The 18568-nt window shown below is 48.1% G+C and overlaps 1 protein-coding gene and 7 non-coding genes across 8 annotated transcripts; all 8 read right to left on the bottom strand.

The window, feature by feature from the left end:
- Positions 1-691: 691 nt before the first annotated feature.
- On the bottom strand, positions 692-1913 carry LOC119391541 (uncharacterized). The gene has a single exon (XM_037659219.2). It carries the CDS (start codon positions 1877-1879, stop codon positions 692-694), a length of 1188 nt encoding a protein of 395 aa, XP_037515147.1. The 5' UTR covers positions 1880-1913.
- A 184-nt stretch (positions 1914-2097) lies between these two features.
- On the bottom strand, positions 2098-2170 carry Trnam-cau (transfer RNA methionine (anticodon CAU)). Its single transcript has one exon. It is a non-coding gene; the product is annotated as a tRNA-Met (tRNA).
- A 161-nt stretch (positions 2171-2331) lies between these two features.
- Trnam-cau (transfer RNA methionine (anticodon CAU)) lies at positions 2332-2404 on the bottom strand. The gene has a single exon. It is a non-coding gene; the product is annotated as a tRNA-Met (tRNA).
- A 160-nt stretch (positions 2405-2564) lies between these two features.
- On the bottom strand, positions 2565-2637 carry Trnam-cau (transfer RNA methionine (anticodon CAU)). Its single transcript has one exon. It is a non-coding gene; the product is annotated as a tRNA-Met (tRNA).
- Positions 2638-3031: 394 nt separating this feature from the next.
- On the bottom strand, positions 3032-3104 carry Trnam-cau (transfer RNA methionine (anticodon CAU)). The gene has a single exon. It is a non-coding gene; the product is annotated as a tRNA-Met (tRNA).
- Positions 3105-10138: 7034 nt separating this feature from the next.
- Trnam-cau (transfer RNA methionine (anticodon CAU)) lies at positions 10139-10211 on the bottom strand. The gene has a single exon. It is a non-coding gene; the product is annotated as a tRNA-Met (tRNA).
- A 2189-nt stretch (positions 10212-12400) lies between these two features.
- Positions 12401-12473, bottom strand: Trnam-cau (transfer RNA methionine (anticodon CAU)). The gene has a single exon. It is a non-coding gene; the product is annotated as a tRNA-Met (tRNA).
- Positions 12474-12634: 161 nt separating this feature from the next.
- On the bottom strand, positions 12635-12707 carry Trnam-cau (transfer RNA methionine (anticodon CAU)). The gene has a single exon. It is a non-coding gene; the product is annotated as a tRNA-Met (tRNA).
- Positions 12708-18568: the final 5861 nt, after the last annotated feature.

Genomic DNA, 18568 nt, shown 5'->3' with positions numbered 1-18568 from the left:
CCTTGCATGCGACTGACCTTGAAAATGCGTGTACCGTACTTGGCCCTCTCGCGTCATTACGTAACCGACATCTTCCAGTTCTCTCTCGGTCACTATTGCGCTCAACAACTCTGCGCTTCTATCACGCACACTGATATTCGTCGTTTTATCTTCAGCTCTACAGACACAATTAAAGTCTCCTAGGAACACAACACTTCTTTCTGTTTTTAAAAACCCCTCAACCGCCTTAAAAAATTCTTCTCGTTCGTGCGCTCTGTTCGGTGCATAAATGCACACGGCACGCCAAGGCATTCCAGAAAAAATAAAATCACACACAACCAGCCTACCGCTATCGCAGGTGGACACATTTTCAACAACCGCGATGCTACTACGAATGAAAACGACGCAACCTCCTGACCGCCCCACAGCATGACAAACGCATACATTGTACCTAGGGCGAAAAACTTGAACCATTTGCTCAGTTTGTTCTTCGCTTTCCATTTTAGTTTCTTGTACAGCCAAAAGGTCTACGTCGTTTTCCAAAAGAATGCGACTAATCTGGCATTGCCTCCTGCGTGAACACAGTCCCCTTGCATTCAACGTCGCAATGCGCATATTAGGTTTAAAGTTAGTCGCCATTTCGTGATTTGGCCGGGTGTCCTACTCACGTCGCAGCAGTGGGTACTTGTGCTCCTCTGGAACGTCTCCCCCGCTAAGGCGGAGGCGCCGTTGGGGTCTCCCCACGGTCAGGCGGCAGGTTTGGCCTTGGTTTCAAGGTAGGCCGCCGACCAGTCGCTGTCTTTTTTGGAGGTTCTCCGGTGCCTGACGTGCCCACGTTTCCTGTGATGTCAGATGCCTCACGAGCCCGCTTTGAAGCGATGGCTCCTGCCGCGGTCATCTCGACGTCCGTTGCACCCGGGCCGACCTCTCGCGCAGCTGACGATGACTCGCTCGCGGCTTTCGCGTCGTCGTCTCCTGCTTTTTTCTCTGCCTTCGTTCCTGGCGCAACAAGGGGCTTGTCGCTTTCACTGGTCCCTTCCTGTGCGGCTCCTGAAGAAGGTTCAAGGGGCTTTACAGGCATTTCCACATTGTCGTCCTCCCTGCTCGCTTCTTCGGCGTCCGCGGCGTCCATCAGGTGCTCAGAGACTTCATCCGTTCGGCTTGGCCCGGTAACGCTGGCGTATGACCGCACGTAGTGAGAGTCATCGTGGCCATAGCGACGACAAACCCCACAACGCGGCACGCGGCAGTCCCGTCGAATGTGCCCGATGCCCCGGCATCGGAGGCAGAGCGGTGCTCTGCCAGGAATGACGACGAGCGCCATGTCTTCCGCAACACGCAGTTGGTGTGGCAGGTCGTCCACAGTAACGCCCACATGCAGTTTCATTGTAACCGAGCGGGTAGTTGACCCTTTGTCACCGCAACCCTGGACCTTCCACTTGTCTCTGCTTATTTCGGTGACTTTTCCGAAAGGCGTCAAGGCAACTCGCACGTCTTCGTCCGGCACGCCATGAAGCAGCCAGTATAGCTTTAGCCGCACACCATGGTCACGGGGGTCAATCACCATACAGCGATGGTCCTTGACGTCGAATGACTCCGCCGCCAGCATCTTCTTTTTGCCTTCATCATCCTTGAACGTCACTGCCCACAGGTGGTTCATTTGGTATGCCCCAAGGGCGACCACTTCCGGCAGCAGCGAAAGACGAGCAAGGCTGTCTCGGACATGCTCCACTCGATACGGTCTGGCTTTTAAATTGCCATGCAAAAAAACCGTGTGCAAAACAGAATCACCTGAAGGCAAATGAGGCAGAACAACCTGGAAATCTTCGCCTGGCTTTTCGGTACACCTGATACCGCGGCCCACACGAGCCGCTGAAACCGCCCCTACACGGGAGCACATGATGGCACGTCCGTTCACTGTCGTGGCCGGAAGTGGAATCCTCTGCGCTACCGAGGCGGACAGGAAGCATAAGGAAACACACCCGGCATTCTTAGCTCCAATGAGGTAAATGTCTAAAAGTAAGATTACAGGGCGAGAGTGATTCATATGGACACACAACAGCACACTTTCCATGTCATTAAAATGTACTAAGAGAATAAAAAGTACTGCGCCGCCTTTGCCTCGGGTGAGGATCGAACTCACAACCTTCAGATTATGAGACTGACGCGCTGCCTACTGCGCTACCGAGGCGGACAGGAAGCATAAGGAAACACACCCGGCATTCTTAGCTCCAATGAGGTAAATGTCTAAAAGTAAGGTTACAGGGTGAGAGTGATTCATATGGACACACAACAGCACACTTTCCATGTCATTAAAATGTACTAAGAGAATAAAAAGTACTGCGCCGCCTTTGCCTCGGGTGAGGATCGAACTCACGACCTTCAGATTATGAGACTGACGCGCTGCCTACTGCGCTACCGAGGCGGACAGGAAGCATAAGGAAACACACCCGGCATTCTTAGCTCCAGTGAGGTAAATGTCTAAAAGTAAGATTACAGGGTGAGAGTGATTCATATGGACACACAACAGCACACTTTCCATGTCATTAAAATGTACTAAGAGAATAAAAGTACTGCGCCGCCTTTGCCTCGGGTGAGGATCGAACTCACGACCTTCAGATTATGAGACTGACGCGCTGCCTACTGCGCTACCGAGGCGGACAGGAAGCACAGGGAAACACACCCGGCATTCTTAGCTCCAATGAGGTAAATGTCTAAAAGTAAGGTTACAGGGCGAGAGTGATTCATATGGACACACAACAGCACACTTTCCATGTCATTAAAATGTACTAAGAGAATAAAAAGTACTGCGCCGCCTTTGCTCGGGTGAGGATCGAACTCACGACCTTCAGATTATGAGACCGACGCGCTGCCTACTGCGCTACCGAGGCGGACAGGAAGCATAAGGAAACACACCCGGCATTCTTAGCTCCAATGAGGTAAATGTCTAAAAGTAAGGTTACAGGGCGAGAGTGATTCATATGGACACACAACAGCACACTTTCCATGTCATTAAAATGTACTAAGAGAATAAAAAGTACTGCGCCGCCTTTGCCTCGGGTGAGGATCGAACTCACGACCTTCAGATTATGAGACTGACGCGCTGCCTACTGCGCTACCGAGGCTTTTTTTTTTTCTTTATTGCCTGGCATGGACATTGTACAGGGCAATCATTGCACACACATATAATACAATACAAAAAGAATAAGCATTGCCATCAGTCCCATTTGGACGGATGTTGTCCTCTTAAAAATACTTAAGGGTTGACAGAGGTTCAAACCTTGACAACCATTCTGGCTCGATCTCCTGTATTTTGCTACACTCAATGAATGCAGACATGCTTTGCCTGAAATAAATTACTGCTGGCTTTGCATCCGGGTCGAAGTGGTATCCGGCCATTCTCGCACACCATATACAGTGGAGACCGGTCAACATCACTACATCAAATGGGACCCCATCATCATTTGTTACTGCGAGATACCTTATCCCGTGTTGGTCTAGTGGAAAATCCTTCTTTATTGTCCTCTGTAAAATGTCCCAAAAATGTACCCCTTCCCAACAATGCAAACAAACATGGTCTATTGTTTCTGGTTTCTTACATATCAAGCAGTGTGACCCCCATGGTGTAAAAAAGCCCCGTTCCTCTGTGAAAGTCTTTTACTGATAGTGTTCCTGTGTGTAACTTGCAGAAAAAAGTTTTCACCCCTGTAGGTACCTGCATGTTTCTCACCCGCTTCAGTACATTTTGTCCCGGTCTTCCACTGTATATGGCCCTGTACAATGGTACTGGCAAAACCATATCACATACATCTTTGTACAATTCTTTTCTTCGAACACTTGCCAGATAATCCAACGAAAAGCGAACAGATAAAAAACGTACACTATCTACCACTTCCTTGAGATAGCCACGCAACGTCACGGGCCGGCTATCCGTAGTGACAACAAGATCTGGTATGGCACTGCCTAACCTGAGCTGGCATACCGTATGCAAAAACGGATCCCTGACGTCACGGAAAAACAAAAATCTATTTACTAATTGTCTCACAAATAGGTGCGCCAAACCGAGACCCCCGTCCTTCACGCGCCTGAACAAATTGGTCCGTCTGCACCTCTCCCATTCCGAGCCCCATATAAAAACTGCGAACACTCTGTGCAGCCTTTGCACGTTGATCCTTGAACAATGTAGCACCTGCATCACATACCACAGTTTAGTGATAAAAAACATGTTGCACACAGTAGCCCTAGCAAAAACAGACAGGTTCAGGCCTTTCCACCTGTCTGCTCTTTCCTTCGTCTCTTTTGTTTGACGCGACCAATACTCCTCACTCCCGTTATAACATTCAAGGGGAACACCGAGGTACTTTGTCGGTGTTTCCGTCCAGTGCACATTTGCAAAATGTTCCGGCTTTGAAGGCCACCTTCCGCGCCAAAGCCCAAGGAATTTCCCCCAATTTACGCGACTCCCTGTGACGCTACAAAAATGTTTCACAACACTTATCGTTTCCTCTACACTTTCTTTGTTCGTACAACACACCGCAATGTCATCTGCATATGCCAGCAGCTTAACCTCCACTGTCGCCGAGCTGAAGCCACGTATTTTTTAAATTCGAAGCATTTCTTAGCGAACTTCTGCGACTTTGAGCGTATCTATCTATCTATCTATCTATCTATCTATCTATCTATCTATCTATCTATCTATCTATCTATCTATCTATCTATCTATCTATCTATCTATCTATCTATCTATCTATCTATCTATCTATCTATCTAGCCGCCTACGACTTTGTGCTCTCCTGGTCGCTTGGTTAATCGAATGTACACCAAAGTTGGTATGGTGTAACATGACTGTATGACGAACATAAATGACAACTCATAACATGAAAATCATGACACGCATGTCATGTACACCATGATTTACATGCCACGCTCATGGTGCGCTGGCGGCCGTTTCGCTAGCTTGATATACACCAAAATTGGTATCTTGCGATGTGACTGTGTAACGAACATAAATAACACGAGTTAACACGAAAATCATGACACGCATGTCATGTACAGCATGACTTACGTGCCACGCTCATGGGGCGCTGGCGGCCGTTTCGCTAGCTTGATCTAGCCCGAAGTTGGTATTGCGTGACGTTACTGTGTGACAAACATAAATTATAGGAGTTAACATGAAAACCATGACACGCATTTTGCTAAACGACATACAAGACGATGTATGCAGCTCTTTGATGGCTGCTTCGCATTACATCGATTCCCACAATGCGTGGGATCTGCCGGCTTTTTTTTTATGTTCGTCGCACAGTCACATCGCGCAAAACTAATTCCGGGGTCGATCAAGCTAGCGAAACGGCCGCCAGCGCCCTATGAGCGTGGCACGTAAGTCATGCTGTACATGACATGCGTGTCATGATTTTCATGGTAACTAGTGTTATTTATGTTCGTTACACAGTCACGTCGCGCAATACCAATTTCGGGGTAGATCAAGCTAGCGAAGCCGCCGCCAGCGCCCCATGAACGTGGCACGTAAGTCATGCTGTACATGACATGCGAGTCATGAGTGTCATGTTAACTCGTGTTTTTATGCTCGTCACACGGTCACGTCACAAGATACCAATTTTGGTGTATATAAATCTAGCGAAACCGCCGCCAGCGCCCCATGAGCGTGGCACGTAAGTCATGCTGTACATGACATGCGTGTCACGATTTTCATGTTAACTCGTGTTATTTGTGTTCGTTACACAGTCACGTCACAAGATACCAATTTTGGTGTATATAAATCTAGCTAAACCACCGCCAGCGCCCCATGAGCGTGGCACGTAAGTCATACTGCACATGACATGCGTGTCATCATTTTCATGTTAACTCGTGTTTTTATGTTCGTCACACAGTCACGTCGCGCAATACCAATTTCGGGGTAGATCAAGCTAGCGAAACGGACGCCAGCGCTCCATGAGCGTGGCACGGAAGTCATGCTGTACATGACATGCGTGTCATGATTTTCATGTTAACTCGTGTTATTTATGTTCATTACACAGTCACATCGCGCAATACCAATTTCGGGGTAGATCAAGCTAGCGAAACTGCCGCCAGCGCTCCATGAGCGTGACACGTAAGTCATGCTGTACATGACATGCGTGTCATGATTTTCATGTTAACTCGTGTTATTTATGTTCATTGCACAGTCACGTCACAAGATACCAATTTTGGTGTATATCAAGCTAGCGAAACTGCCGCCAGCGCTCCATGAGCGTGGCACGTAAGTCATGCTGTACATGACACGCGTGTCATGATTTTCATGTTAACTCGAGTTTTTATATTCGTCATACAGTCACGTCGCGCAATACCAATTTCGGGGTAGATCAAGCTAGCGAAACTGCCGCCAGCGCCCCATGAGCGTGCCACGTAAGTCATGCTGTACATGACATGCGTGTCATGATTTTCATGTTATCTCGTGTTATTTATGTTCGTTACACGGTCACGTCGCAAGATACCAATTTTGGTGTATATAAAGCTAGCGAAACGGCCGCCAGTGCACCATGAGCGTGGCACGTAAGTCATGCTGTGCATGACATGCGTGTCACGATTTTCATGTTAACTCGTGTTATTTATGTTCGCCACACAGTCACGTTGGAAGATACCAATTTTTGTTTATATCAAACTAGCGAAACGGCCGCCAGCGCACTATGAGCGTAGCATGTAAATCATGCTGTACATGACATGCGTGTCATTATTTTCATGTTATGACTTGTCATTTATGTTCGTCATACAGTCATGTTACGCCATACCAATTTTGGTGCACATTCGATGAACCAAGCGACCTTGAGAGCACAAAGTCGTAGGCGGCTAGATAGATAGATAGATAGATAGATAGATAGATAGATAGATAGATAGATAGATAGATAGATAGATAGATAGATAGATAGATAGATAGATAGATAGATAGATAGATAGATAGATAGATAGATAGATAGATAGATAGATAGATAGATACGCTCAAAGTCGCAGAAGTTCGCTAAGAAATGCTTCGCATTTAAAAAACTGAGCACGCTCTTCTACACTATTCGGTGCGTATACGCATATTACTCTGAATTCAGTGGCACAATAAACAGTCACAATAAACCATTCTGCCTGACTGGCATGAAAAAACACTTTGCACAAGAAGGCTTTGCAATTTTTTCACAAAAAGAACACAACCCGCGGACGTTCCTATCGCATGGTTTACAACCGCGTCACATCGGTCAGTGAAACGGCGCACCATGCTCCCGGTCTCCTCCTCTCCGTCTACCTTGGTTTCCTGGACGGCTAGGACGTCTATGTCTTGGTCTGTGAGCAACCGCAAGAGCTGACTTTGCCTACGCCTAGCCGCCAACCCTCTGACGTTAAGCGTAGCTATGCGGAATGGCCGAGTCAGTGCCATGGTGACTTATTCGCTAAAGGAGTAGGCCCGGAGCATGGTGCTTACCTTTCACGACCAGCCCTCGGCTTAGCCGCCTCCAGGACCATCCTGCTTCCCGGCGCTGTTTTCTTTCGCCTTGTCCGCCAGTCTCCTGTCGGTGGGGACTTTCGGCTTAGGTTTGATACTAAGCCGCCTCCCTTACGGCGCCTTCGCAGGCGGCTCCTGGCTGTTGGTGGAAGACGCCCCGTCCAGCTCCCCCTAGTCGTCGAGTGGACGCTTTAGCGTGGCGCTGGTCGCGCACATCTCGTCCTCGCTGTCCGCCGCCGTCTCTCCCTGACCCTTCGTCGTGTCGGCTGCCCCCACTGGAACCACATCCCTCTCGACCCGCTTCGGCCCGACCGCTGACGGGGCGCTGGCCGGTGTAATCATGTGCTGGAGAGCCTCCGGTTCCTTGGGTGTGTCTCGCGGCGCCACACCTCCAGTAGTCACAGGGACCACTGGGCTTCCGACCTCTTTGGCGGCATCCTCTGCCTCGGCCGCGTCCATTACGTGCTCAGCCGTCACATCGTTCATCGCTGGCCCCGTTGCACTGGCGTACGTTCTAACGCAGTCGGCTTCGACGCGTCCGAAGCGTTTGCAGCGTGAGCAACGGGGGACCTTGCACTCTCGGCGGACGTGTCCTGTGCCTTGGCAGCGCAAGCATTGCATCGGCCGACCTGGCACAACCAGCAAGGCCAGTTCTCCATCGATCCTGATCTGATGCGGAAGGTCTTCGACCTTGACGCCGCTTTTCAGCTTCAGGAGGGCTGTTCTTGTGGTCGAACACTTGTCGGACATGCCCAGGACACGCCACCGCTCTCGGCTCACCTCCACCACCTTGCCGAAAGCCGAAAGCGCCGTCCGTACTTCTTCGTCGCTCACCCCGTGAAGCAGCCAGTGTATTCGCAGCCGCACCTGCTGGTCCTGTGGGTCGACGACGACGCAGCGCCGCCCGTTCACCTGCAGCTCCTTCAAGGCGAGCAGGCGTTTCGTGGGAGCGGAGTCATTGAATGTCCCCGCCCACACGTGGTTAACCTGGTACGCACCGAGGCTTACCACATCCGGCAGCAGACCCGTTGGCGTCAATGCGTCCCTGAAATCTTCGACCTTGTATGGCCTCGCTCGTACATCACCGTGTAAAAACACGGTGTTGATAACAAGTCGTCCTTTTGGCAGCTGCGGCAAAATAAACTGGTATTCGTTGTCCCCGTTCCTGTTTCCGCGGCTAAGACTGGCCGCTCCGCTGGAGCCCATGACTCTGAGATCCGTTCAGCGCGGCTGCCGGAAGCAGAATGACTAAGCTAACTCGGCAGATGCTAGACAAAGCGCGAACGCGCTTTATATATATCTTTCACACATTCTCTTCTCTTTCGCGGCGGGTGGAGCGGGGCGGCGCCGCCGTCTGTGAGATGTGAAAAGAAGTAATGCTTCACGATCGACACTTACTAGCGTTTATTTCATTTATTTACAGTTTCAGTACATACAGGTGGGTTAACAATACAAGAATACAACAAAGGGTAAAAAGTTAAAAACGTTTTCTGGTCTTTGAGAACATGGTACTAAAAATAGCGCTGAATCAACAACAATTGTACTTGCGGCAACCATTTCGGTACATTGGATTGAGATTTATGCTCTTCCACAAATCTGTGAAGGCTTTCCTTAAAGGGACACTAAAGGCAAATATTACGTCGACGTTTATTATTGAAATAGCGGTCCAGAAACCTCGTAGTGCTACCTTTGTGCCAAGGAAGTGCTTATTTTTAAATAAAATCACGTTTTAGTGGTCCGCATAGCGTTAGCGCGCTTCAAATCACCCGCCTGAAAGCGGTCTTTCTGGCGCTAGAGTGTACTCGCGCCACTGTTGCCGCGCCCAATGTTGCCCGCCTTTACTGCGCGGCGGCGTGCGCTGGCGGCGTTGCACCAATGGGGCATCTGGCAACATCACATGCACGCGGCACTTTGTCGCACTTTCTGCCGGAGCGACTTTCACGAGCGCACAAAACACACGCGGCAGTACGCGATACCGAAACTACCACTGAGACTCGACCGCGTGAGCGAAGCAGGGCGCCGGGCCAAGCGCAGTTCGGCGAAAACGGAACCTTTGAACCACGCGCGCCGTTCACCATGTCTACGCCAAAGAAGTTCTTTTTTCCATGAATCAAACAGAAACCAACAAGCAGCATTTTATTACGTCTCTTGATGCACGGAAGGTTCTTTTTTTATTGCAGCTAGTTTGATTACAGGTGATTAATTGTAGTCGGACTCTATCACGTCATCGGGATCATTTCCAAAATGTTCCGCTCGTGGCGCTCATCGTGTGATACATTTAGCTTAATTTATCGGTAAGTAGGGCACTGCTGTTGATAATATTACCGTCTTAGACGTTGTCATACATTGAGCTTTCACTCTGACAAATTATTTGCCTTTGGTGTCCCTTTAAAGTATTCACTTGCCGCTCTTGCGCCAACATCCACATTTCGCAATGCCATACATCTCAAGACACTGTGCAGTACGCAGAGGATAATCAAGTCATAGGGTACGCCACTGCGCTACCGAGGCGGTCAGGAAGCGTTGGCAAACACTCCCGGCGTGCTTAGTTCCTATGAAGTAAAGGTCGAAAAAGTAAGAGATAAGAGTAACAGCGATTCATTTGCAGACATAACAGCACACATTCCACATGATTAAACTGTAATAAGAGATTGAAAAGCACTGCGCCGCCGTTGCCCCGGATGAGGATCAAACTCACGACCTTCAGATTATGAGACTGACGCGCTGCCTACTGCGCTACCGAGGCGGATGGGAAGCATAGGGAAACACACCCGGCGTCCTTAGTTCCCATGAAGTAAAGGTCGAAAAAGTAAGATACGGAGTGACAGCGAGTCACTTCTAGCTCTATCTTCAGCCATGCAAGTTAAAATCACCGAGCATGATAAGGCATTTTTCACATTTCAAAAATTGTTCTACTCTTTCAAACAATACAGCACGCTCATTATCAGTGTTTGGTGCATAAATACAAATAACACGCCATTCCTTTCCAGAATACAAAAAGTCAAGCACAATCAAGCGCCCCTCCTCTGACGCTACAACTTCTTCACTTTCAATGCCTACGTTGTTTCTTATATAAATTGCGCAGCCCCCGGATGTACCTTTTGCGTGGATGACAGAAACATTGTAGTGTCTTCGAAAAGTTTCCACCATACGATCCGTGTGCTCCTCACTTTCAATCTTGGTTTCTTGCACAGCTGCCAGATGTAAGTTATTTTCGAGACAGAGACGATTAATTTGACTTTGGCGCTTCTTGGCTGGTAGTCCAGGTACATTCAAAGTGGCGATTCGTAAGGACACGGCAAGCTTTCCGTTCTTAATTTGTGAGGAGCACTTAGATCGCACAGCGTTTACCTCGGAGCGCAGAGATGTATAAGAGGGTTCACCGTGCTGCGGCAATTCACAGTCGGCATCATCCAGCTGACCCGTGTCTTCCCTCTCAACAGATGTCCGGTGGCTGGACTCCGCAGCAGCGTCTAAACGTCTTTGTTTTAGAGGAGGCATGTCGCTGGCTTGCACAAGGGAAGCGAGGCCCCGCCTTTAGCTCGGCGGTTTTGCTTTGGTCGTCCGTCAGGAGGAATGTTCGGTTTCGGCTTGAACGAAATTCGTCGCATCAGAGCCGATTTAGGTGGCGGAGGGCCGCCGCTTGCATCCTTAGGAAGGTCCGAGTCTTCGAAGGTTTCGTTATGCTTTCGTTTGGCGGACATCGATGCGATGCCTTCCATGGCTTCACTCTCATCTTTCGAAGGGTCGCACGGCGTAGCCGCTTCTACCACACGATTTTCGGTCGTGTTATATTGGGGTGCCTCACTTTTTGGTTCTGCTGACGTTTCTTTCGACTTCTTTTGGTCGCTCGCTATCAACACCCGTTTCACCGTCGTACTGGGGGGCGTTTCCGGCTTTTTGGGTTTCTCCGGCACCATCGCTGCTGCTTCTTCGGCTTCAGCTTCGTCCATGAAATTTTCAGAAGCATCTTTGCTTTTCGCGGGTCCCGTTACGTTCGCATACGTAGGCACACACTGGGCTTCGTCGTGGCCAAACCGTTGGCACCGCTGGCATCGAGGGATTCGGCAGTCACGGCGGATGTGACCTTTTCCTTGGCAGCGCAAACAAAGAGGCGCCTTTCCAGGAATTACGACGAGGGCAAGTTCTCCGGCGACATGTACTTGGTGGGGAACATCTTCAATTGTGACCCCTGTCTTTAGCTTCAGGCTTAGCACACGTGTTGTAGAACCTTTCTCTGACACACCGGACACGCGCCAGCGTTCCCTATTCACTTCTGTGACTTCGCCATACGGCTCGAAGGCCACACGTATATCCTCATTAGTTACATTGTGGAGCACCCAGTGTATCTTCACTCGAACCTCCTGGTTGTTTGGGTCTACCACCAGGCACTTCCTGTTCTTCACATTAATATGTCCGGCAGCTAACAACTTTCGCATACCTTCACGACTTTTGAACGTCACGGCCCACACATGATTCATTTGAAATGCACCTAAGGCTTCCACCTCAGGTAGAAATTCCAATTGAGCAAGGGTATCCCTGTAGTCTTCGACTCGGTACGGTCTCGCTTGTAGGTCACCGTGCAAAAATACTGTGTTCAAAACAATACAACCTTTCGGCAGATGCGGCAGCAGTACTTGATAATCCTGGTTATCTTCCATAGCGTCCCTGTTTACGCAGCTAAACTGTGCCGCAAGCACTGGGTCGTTCGAGCCCATGAAAACACGTCCGTCACCCGTGGCGGCCGGAAGTGGAATCACTGCGCTACCGAGGCGGACAGGAAGCATAGGGAAACACACCCGGCATTCTTAGCTCCAATGAGGTAAATGTCTAAAAGTAAGATTACAGGGTGAGAGTGATTCATATGCACACATAACAGCACACTTTCCATGTCATTAAAATGTAATAAGAGAATAAAAAGTACTGCGCCGCCTTTGCCCCGGGTGAGGATCGAACTCACGACCTTCAGATTATGAGACTGACGCGCTGCCTACTGCGCTACCGAGGCGGACAGGAAGCAGGGGGAAACACACCCGGCATCCTTAGCTCCAATGAGGTAAATGTCTAAAAGTAAGATTACAGGGCGAGAGTGATTCATATGCACACATAACAGCACACTTTCCATGACATTAAAATGTAATAAGAGAATAAAAAGTACTGCGCCGCCTTTGCCCCGGGTGAGGATCGAACTCACGACCTTCAGATTATGAGACTGACGCGCTGCCTACTGCGCTACCGAGGCGGACAGGAAGCATGGGGAAACACACCCGGCATTCTTAGCTCCAATGAGTTAAATGTCTAAAAGTAAGATTACAGGGCGAGAGTGATTCATATGCACACATAACAGCACACTTTCCATGACATTAAAATGTAATAAGAGAATAAAAGTACTGCGCCGCCTTTGCCCCGGGTGAGGATCGAACTCACGACCTTCAGATTATGTGACTGACCCGCTGGGCAGTGCGCTACCGAGTCTTTTTTTTAATTGTCGACGAACAACGCATTCAAAGAATACGCAATATCACAATGTAATGATGTTTAAAAATTAAAAACGTCTGCCACACCCACGCTGACGCAGGCGTTTAAAATCACTTTATTTGACAGCTAATCTATTACAGAAAGTAAGTCATTTTCTTCCGGTTTTCCGTGTACACCTGATGCATTAGAATCACACTCTCAATGAAGTTCTTTCTTGGTGACTGAATCGTTATATGCTCATGGCGTACTGCATCAAAGCAGTCCAAAAATATGTGCTCTATTGTCTCTGGTTTCATGCATCTTAAACAGTCGATTGACCAAGCTAAAAACAATCCCTTTTCTATGAGCCATGGTTTGACCGGTAGTGTTTTACTGTGCAGTTGAAAGAAACAGGATTTAACTGACGAACGTACAGGCATCCGCTTTACACTTTTGAAAACATTTGCACCAATCTCCAGACAATATTTCAACCCATAAATTGGTACAGGCAGAGTTACGTCCACCACACCTCTGTACAACTATTTGCGTTTGACAGTGCTCAGATATTCTGAAGCAAAACGCGTGCACAAGAATTCGAAAGCCATTACAATGTTACGTAAAGAAAACATTTAATACTTGTAGCCTTATCTGGCTGCGACGAAACAATTAAATTGTGTAAATGGTCGCGTAGGCGTTCCTGAATTACAGTTAGTAAGAAAAAAATTATTTGATCGCGTAAGAACAGAAACCGTTAAACCACTTGCTTCAAAACAAGTGAGCTAAACCCAGGCCACCTCGTTTAACTGATGTAAAAAATTCGTACGGCTTGTACTGTGAGCGCCCGCATGTGCCGCCTGTCTCATCACTAGCGTCACCTAGAGCGCTGTTACGCCAACTCAACACCAAGCCCAAGCGAGGGAGGGGTCACGTTCGTTCGCTACCGCCGCCGCGACGGACGGTCACGGTTTTGGCGCGCTCCACTATGCTCTCTAATAAATAGTTCGTTACCCTGTTACTCTCGCCTCAGCCTTCACGCCTCAGTCATCACGCCCAGCCCTCACAGTACACTCCCACGTTGATCGCCAGATATAGACGGCGAATTCTCTGTACAGTTTTTGTGTGCTCATCCTGGATGGCCAGAGAGCCTGTAGCATGAACCAGAACTGAGCGGCAATAAAAATATTACATACTGACTCTCTTGAGAACATGGAAAAGTCCTTACCACCAAATTTCTTTGTTTTTTTTCCTTCACTTGCTTGCCCTCATCCTTCCAGTTATCCTTGGTGTCATGAAAATGCTGTATCGGAACACTGAGGTACCTCATAGGCGTAGATTGCCACTTCATACCTTCTATTTCAGTGGAACTGTAGTGTTATTGCAATGTATAGGTACCGGTAGTGTTATTCCAATGAATAACACTACCTGACGTTCTACATAATACTTTTGCCACTACAGCCGCTTTGGTAACGCTTTCCTTGTGACCGTAAAACACCGTTACGCCATCCGCGTATGCTAATAGCGTCAGTTCACTGGTGCCAACACTATAAGCTACTATTTCACTGCCCGATAACACTTTCAAACAGAAGGACTCCAAGTATAGCGCAAACAGCAAGGGCGACCAACAACATCACTGTCTCAAAGAGGATTTCACTAACATACTTCCGATATTGATTTCTTTAATATGATCTTAGGCACAACGTTACCGTAGAACGTCTTAACACCCTCCGTCAATATCGATCCGACATTCACATGCTCAGTACACTAAAGAGAATCTGAGCTGTCGCCCAATCGACGGCCTACCTAGATCCAACTGTAATATTGCGACCTTTTCTGAGAAGGTATCAACACTCAAGGACAATTCTTGCCACGTGTGTGTTGGTCATAATCGACCGTCCTTTTATTCCACACGTCTGATGTGGTCCTACTAGCGTATGTATGGCAGATTGCAGTCACCTTCAGAGAACTTTAGTATATATTGTTACGGTGCGTCATGGATATGAGTTAGCGCGGTGCTCTCCGCAGATGAAGACAACGAGTGGGCGTGAAGTGCTTGCGCGTGGGGTTTCTCAGTCATTTTGTTTGGCTGCCGATTCACTGTTGTAAATATCCATTAAATCGTCATCTCGTCTCCATCACAATATGTTGTGGTCAGTATTTGTAAGGCTAATAACTTGGCGATATGCCTGTACTGAAAGTAGAGTCTCAGGGTCGTCACTGTTCGGTATTAAAATCACGTGACTCTCGCGAAAGGAAGAATTTTTTTTTCTCATATGCCTCTTTAATTATACGCCTTGAATGATTATTGCTACGTCACACTTGAAATTCTCATAAAATGCAGCGCCCAGACCAACAGGGGCAGGTGTTTTACGTGTGGCTAACTTGCGAAGAAGTATTTTTCTTAGTAATGTGTATCGGCGACATGACAAAAAGTAATGTTCTATTGATTCCATTTCTGCGGGTGTCAGTTCATCGTTCACTGAGAGCTGCCGGACGAAATGCCCAGTTCTACATGCCACTTTGCTCAAAATATTTCAGGAAAGGTTGAATTTTCCAAGAGACTCAAAAAAAAATTTGGCGAAGGTTGCACTAAGCTGTGCAAGGCTTGAAACAGCGAAACCGGACGATTCTGGAGACTAATCTGGTTGCTTCTAGGTTGTTTCTAGGCCTTAGGAAGGTGATAAGGGTTGTTTCTAGGTTGCTTCTAGGTCGTTGCTAGGCTTTAGCTAAGTGATGCTAGGTTGTTCCTTCGTCGATTCTCAGCGCAGAGAGGTTCGAGTTAAACCACAGACAGTCACAGACACGACATGGATGTCCGAACTCCAGAGACAGAAACTCGTGCTGAAATCAAGCGTTCGCACCTCTCATAGATCTACGGGCAGGTCGTCGTTGGCGTAGGCCTTCCGATGCTTCGGGGTCTTCTCGCAGCCACCGTTCCCTAGACTGAATTGCCTTCTTCCTTTTTAGTGGAGCAGTTGTGAGTAGTGGGATTTACACAATTTCTATGGTACATACGTACCCGTTTATGATGATGATAGTTTTCTGACAGGCCGCACAAATTTCTGTGACACATACCCGTTTGTTAGGCTAACTGTTGCCGCCTTCATTTTTAGTTGACCAGAAGGGGTGAATAGTGGGACTTACCCAATTTCTGTGGCTCATACCCGTTTATGATGATGATGACAGGTTTTTGGTAAGGGGTGAACACGGAACGATTCGCTTCGCTGTTAAAAGGAAAATCTGCGCGGTGAAGATTAAGCGCGGCAAGTGGCAGCTTAGCAAAAACCGCATGTCTATGCAGTGTTAGCATTACGGCACTCCCCCGGAATAATTGTTTGGTCTGCAGGAGTTATGTGGCATGAGAGCGGTGACCGAAGCATATTTTTCCCTTACACTCTACGATAGAGGGAATGTTTTTGAGCAAGAACGGTGCGATGCGAAGTAATTTATCGGTTAGCCTAATTACCAGCAGTGAGTTCAAAGCGGCATTGTGCGAAGTGCCGGGCTGATGTGTTCCACTGTGTTCAAATCAGTCCGGGAATTGTTGGCAGCTGCTACACTTTCCGAGAGACCGCCGAAAAATTGTCTAGTGGCAAGGATCAAGCGCCACAAACGGCCGCTACACAAAAACTTTATCTGTGTGCATTGTGTTGCTGTCAGCAATACAAAGACACTGTCTAAAAGCGGCTAATTTCGAACGCCAGGCTGCGCGTACGTGAACCAAGTCTCGGAGAAGGGACTTAACAGGCATGAAAGCAAGTTATGTGCATGAGGGAGCTACAGTGAACTTTGAGATCGTTAGCCATAATTCAGACATTTTGCTTAATTCTTGTCGCCCATTATGATGCAGATTCTGCTTTTGTGTTCTTTTTCCTCACTTCTCAAGTTGAGCCGTAGAGTGATATCTTCATTTGTTTGCTTCGTTTAAACGAATAGAATGACAATTTTCCCAGTTTATACTCTAATGACCCAGAGTGCCTGCCAAAGATGTGTGAGCAATAGCGGTAGATAATAAAAGCATGCATTTAGACCAAACCTCAAGACAACAATTACATATCTATTCGTCATTTATTAACTGGTTACCTTTACTGTCGACATGTCCTCAAAGAATTTCAGTATTATTGCTGCATAATGACCGTTCCGAAGCAGCACAGCTTCGCAGCGCAAATCTTCCCGAAGAGCAGCAACGACAAGTAATATCAAGTAATATCTTCATTCGGCCGTCGCTTGCCCATTGCTCTACAATAATGCCTGTGCAAATGCGTTATTTTCCACCTGCAGAGGAAGATTAGCCATTGCGAAGAGACCCAGTTTGCAAAAGTAAACTATCACGCCAACAAGTGGTCGCAGCGCCTTTAAAACCGGTTTCAGGCACCAGCATAAGATGACACCGTGAAGCGGTGAATTTTATAGTGCTGTTATAGACTATAAGCCATCAAAAATATTATTTGTTTATATATGATCACGCAATAATGCCTTTCCGCAGTATTAAAGTCTCCACAAAGGCCCCGTCCTGCCTTCAAACTGTAGGTCGCGGGATCGAATCCCGGCCGCGGCGGCTGCATTTTCGGCGGAAGCGAAAATGCTTGAGGCCCGTGTGCTTAGGTTTAGGTGCACGTTAAAGAACCCCAGGTGTTCGAAATTTCCGGAGCCCTCCACTACGGCGTCTCTCATAATCATATCGTGGTTTTCGGGCGTTAAACCCCAGATATTATTGTTATTATTATTGTGCTTTCAAACTGCTCACACGCGTGCCGGCAACGCGTCCGTAGATAGGAGCAGGCTTGAAAATGGCGCACACCGTAGCAGACGACGCGATTGTCTCCGCTCCGTACGGAGCGGCGGGCGACGAGGACATCGAGGCACTCTAGGAAAATAAAGTAACCTGCCCTCCGTCCACTGCCGAGGCCTGCAACAAGTGGCCGCAAGCCTTGCACGTACAGTCGCGCCCAATATGACTTGCAACACGGAAGCGCGTGGCCTCACGAGTTTAATGAATGCGCATGGCTTCAACTTGCTTCATTGCTGTAACTTAATATTATTTTCTTATTTGGGAACATCCCCCAGTGAGAGAGCAGCATTTAGTCGTAGAAATAAGGGCTAGTGGAAGGAATGCGAAATCTTTAAACACGTAAGGCCACGCGCTCCCGTGTTGCAAGTCATATTGAGCGCGACTGTACGTCAAAAAAAGTGCATCTCGGGTCTTCTCACCCCTGAAGAAACCGGTCAGGCTTTGAGACCTTAAATACAGTTTTGATTGGAGTTTTTTTTCTCTTTTCCTTTAAAGGGGTGGTGCCATCAAATTTGTGGCTTGCGCGTTCTTTGCTGTAAGCGTTTTCTATAGCTCCAGGAAGCATGATGCACGCACCAAGATTCATGTATTCTCGCTAAATAATTTAATATCGCCTTTTGATGTGGACAACTTTCGGTTTCGGTTTCTGGGCGCCGAGGTTGGGCAGTGACGTAGAAGTGTAGGAGGCTTGGTCACGTGACCACACAAGGCTGTGATGCACATAGCCAGGAAGCGATCGAAACTCGGCGAGTGATGTAGCAACTGATGCTTTGCCGGTACTATAGTGAACTAGAATATACTCTAGTTCACTACAGCCGGTACGTACGTTGCGGAAGTGGCGGAGGTCCGGAGGTCAC

Source organism: Rhipicephalus sanguineus, chromosome 4 (assembly GCF_013339695.2).
Source record: "Rhipicephalus sanguineus isolate Rsan-2018 chromosome 4, BIME_Rsan_1.4, whole genome shotgun sequence".
Classification (NCBI taxonomy): Eukaryota; Metazoa; Arthropoda; class Arachnida; order Ixodida; family Ixodidae; genus Rhipicephalus; species Rhipicephalus sanguineus.
This window is presented reverse-complemented; position numbering and strand designations above follow the sequence as displayed.

Coding starts and splice junctions, on each gene's coding strand:
- LOC119391541 (XM_037659219.2), bottom strand. CDS start 1,879: ATGTGCTCCCGTGTAGGGGCGGTTTCAGCGGCTCGTGTGGGCCGCGGT.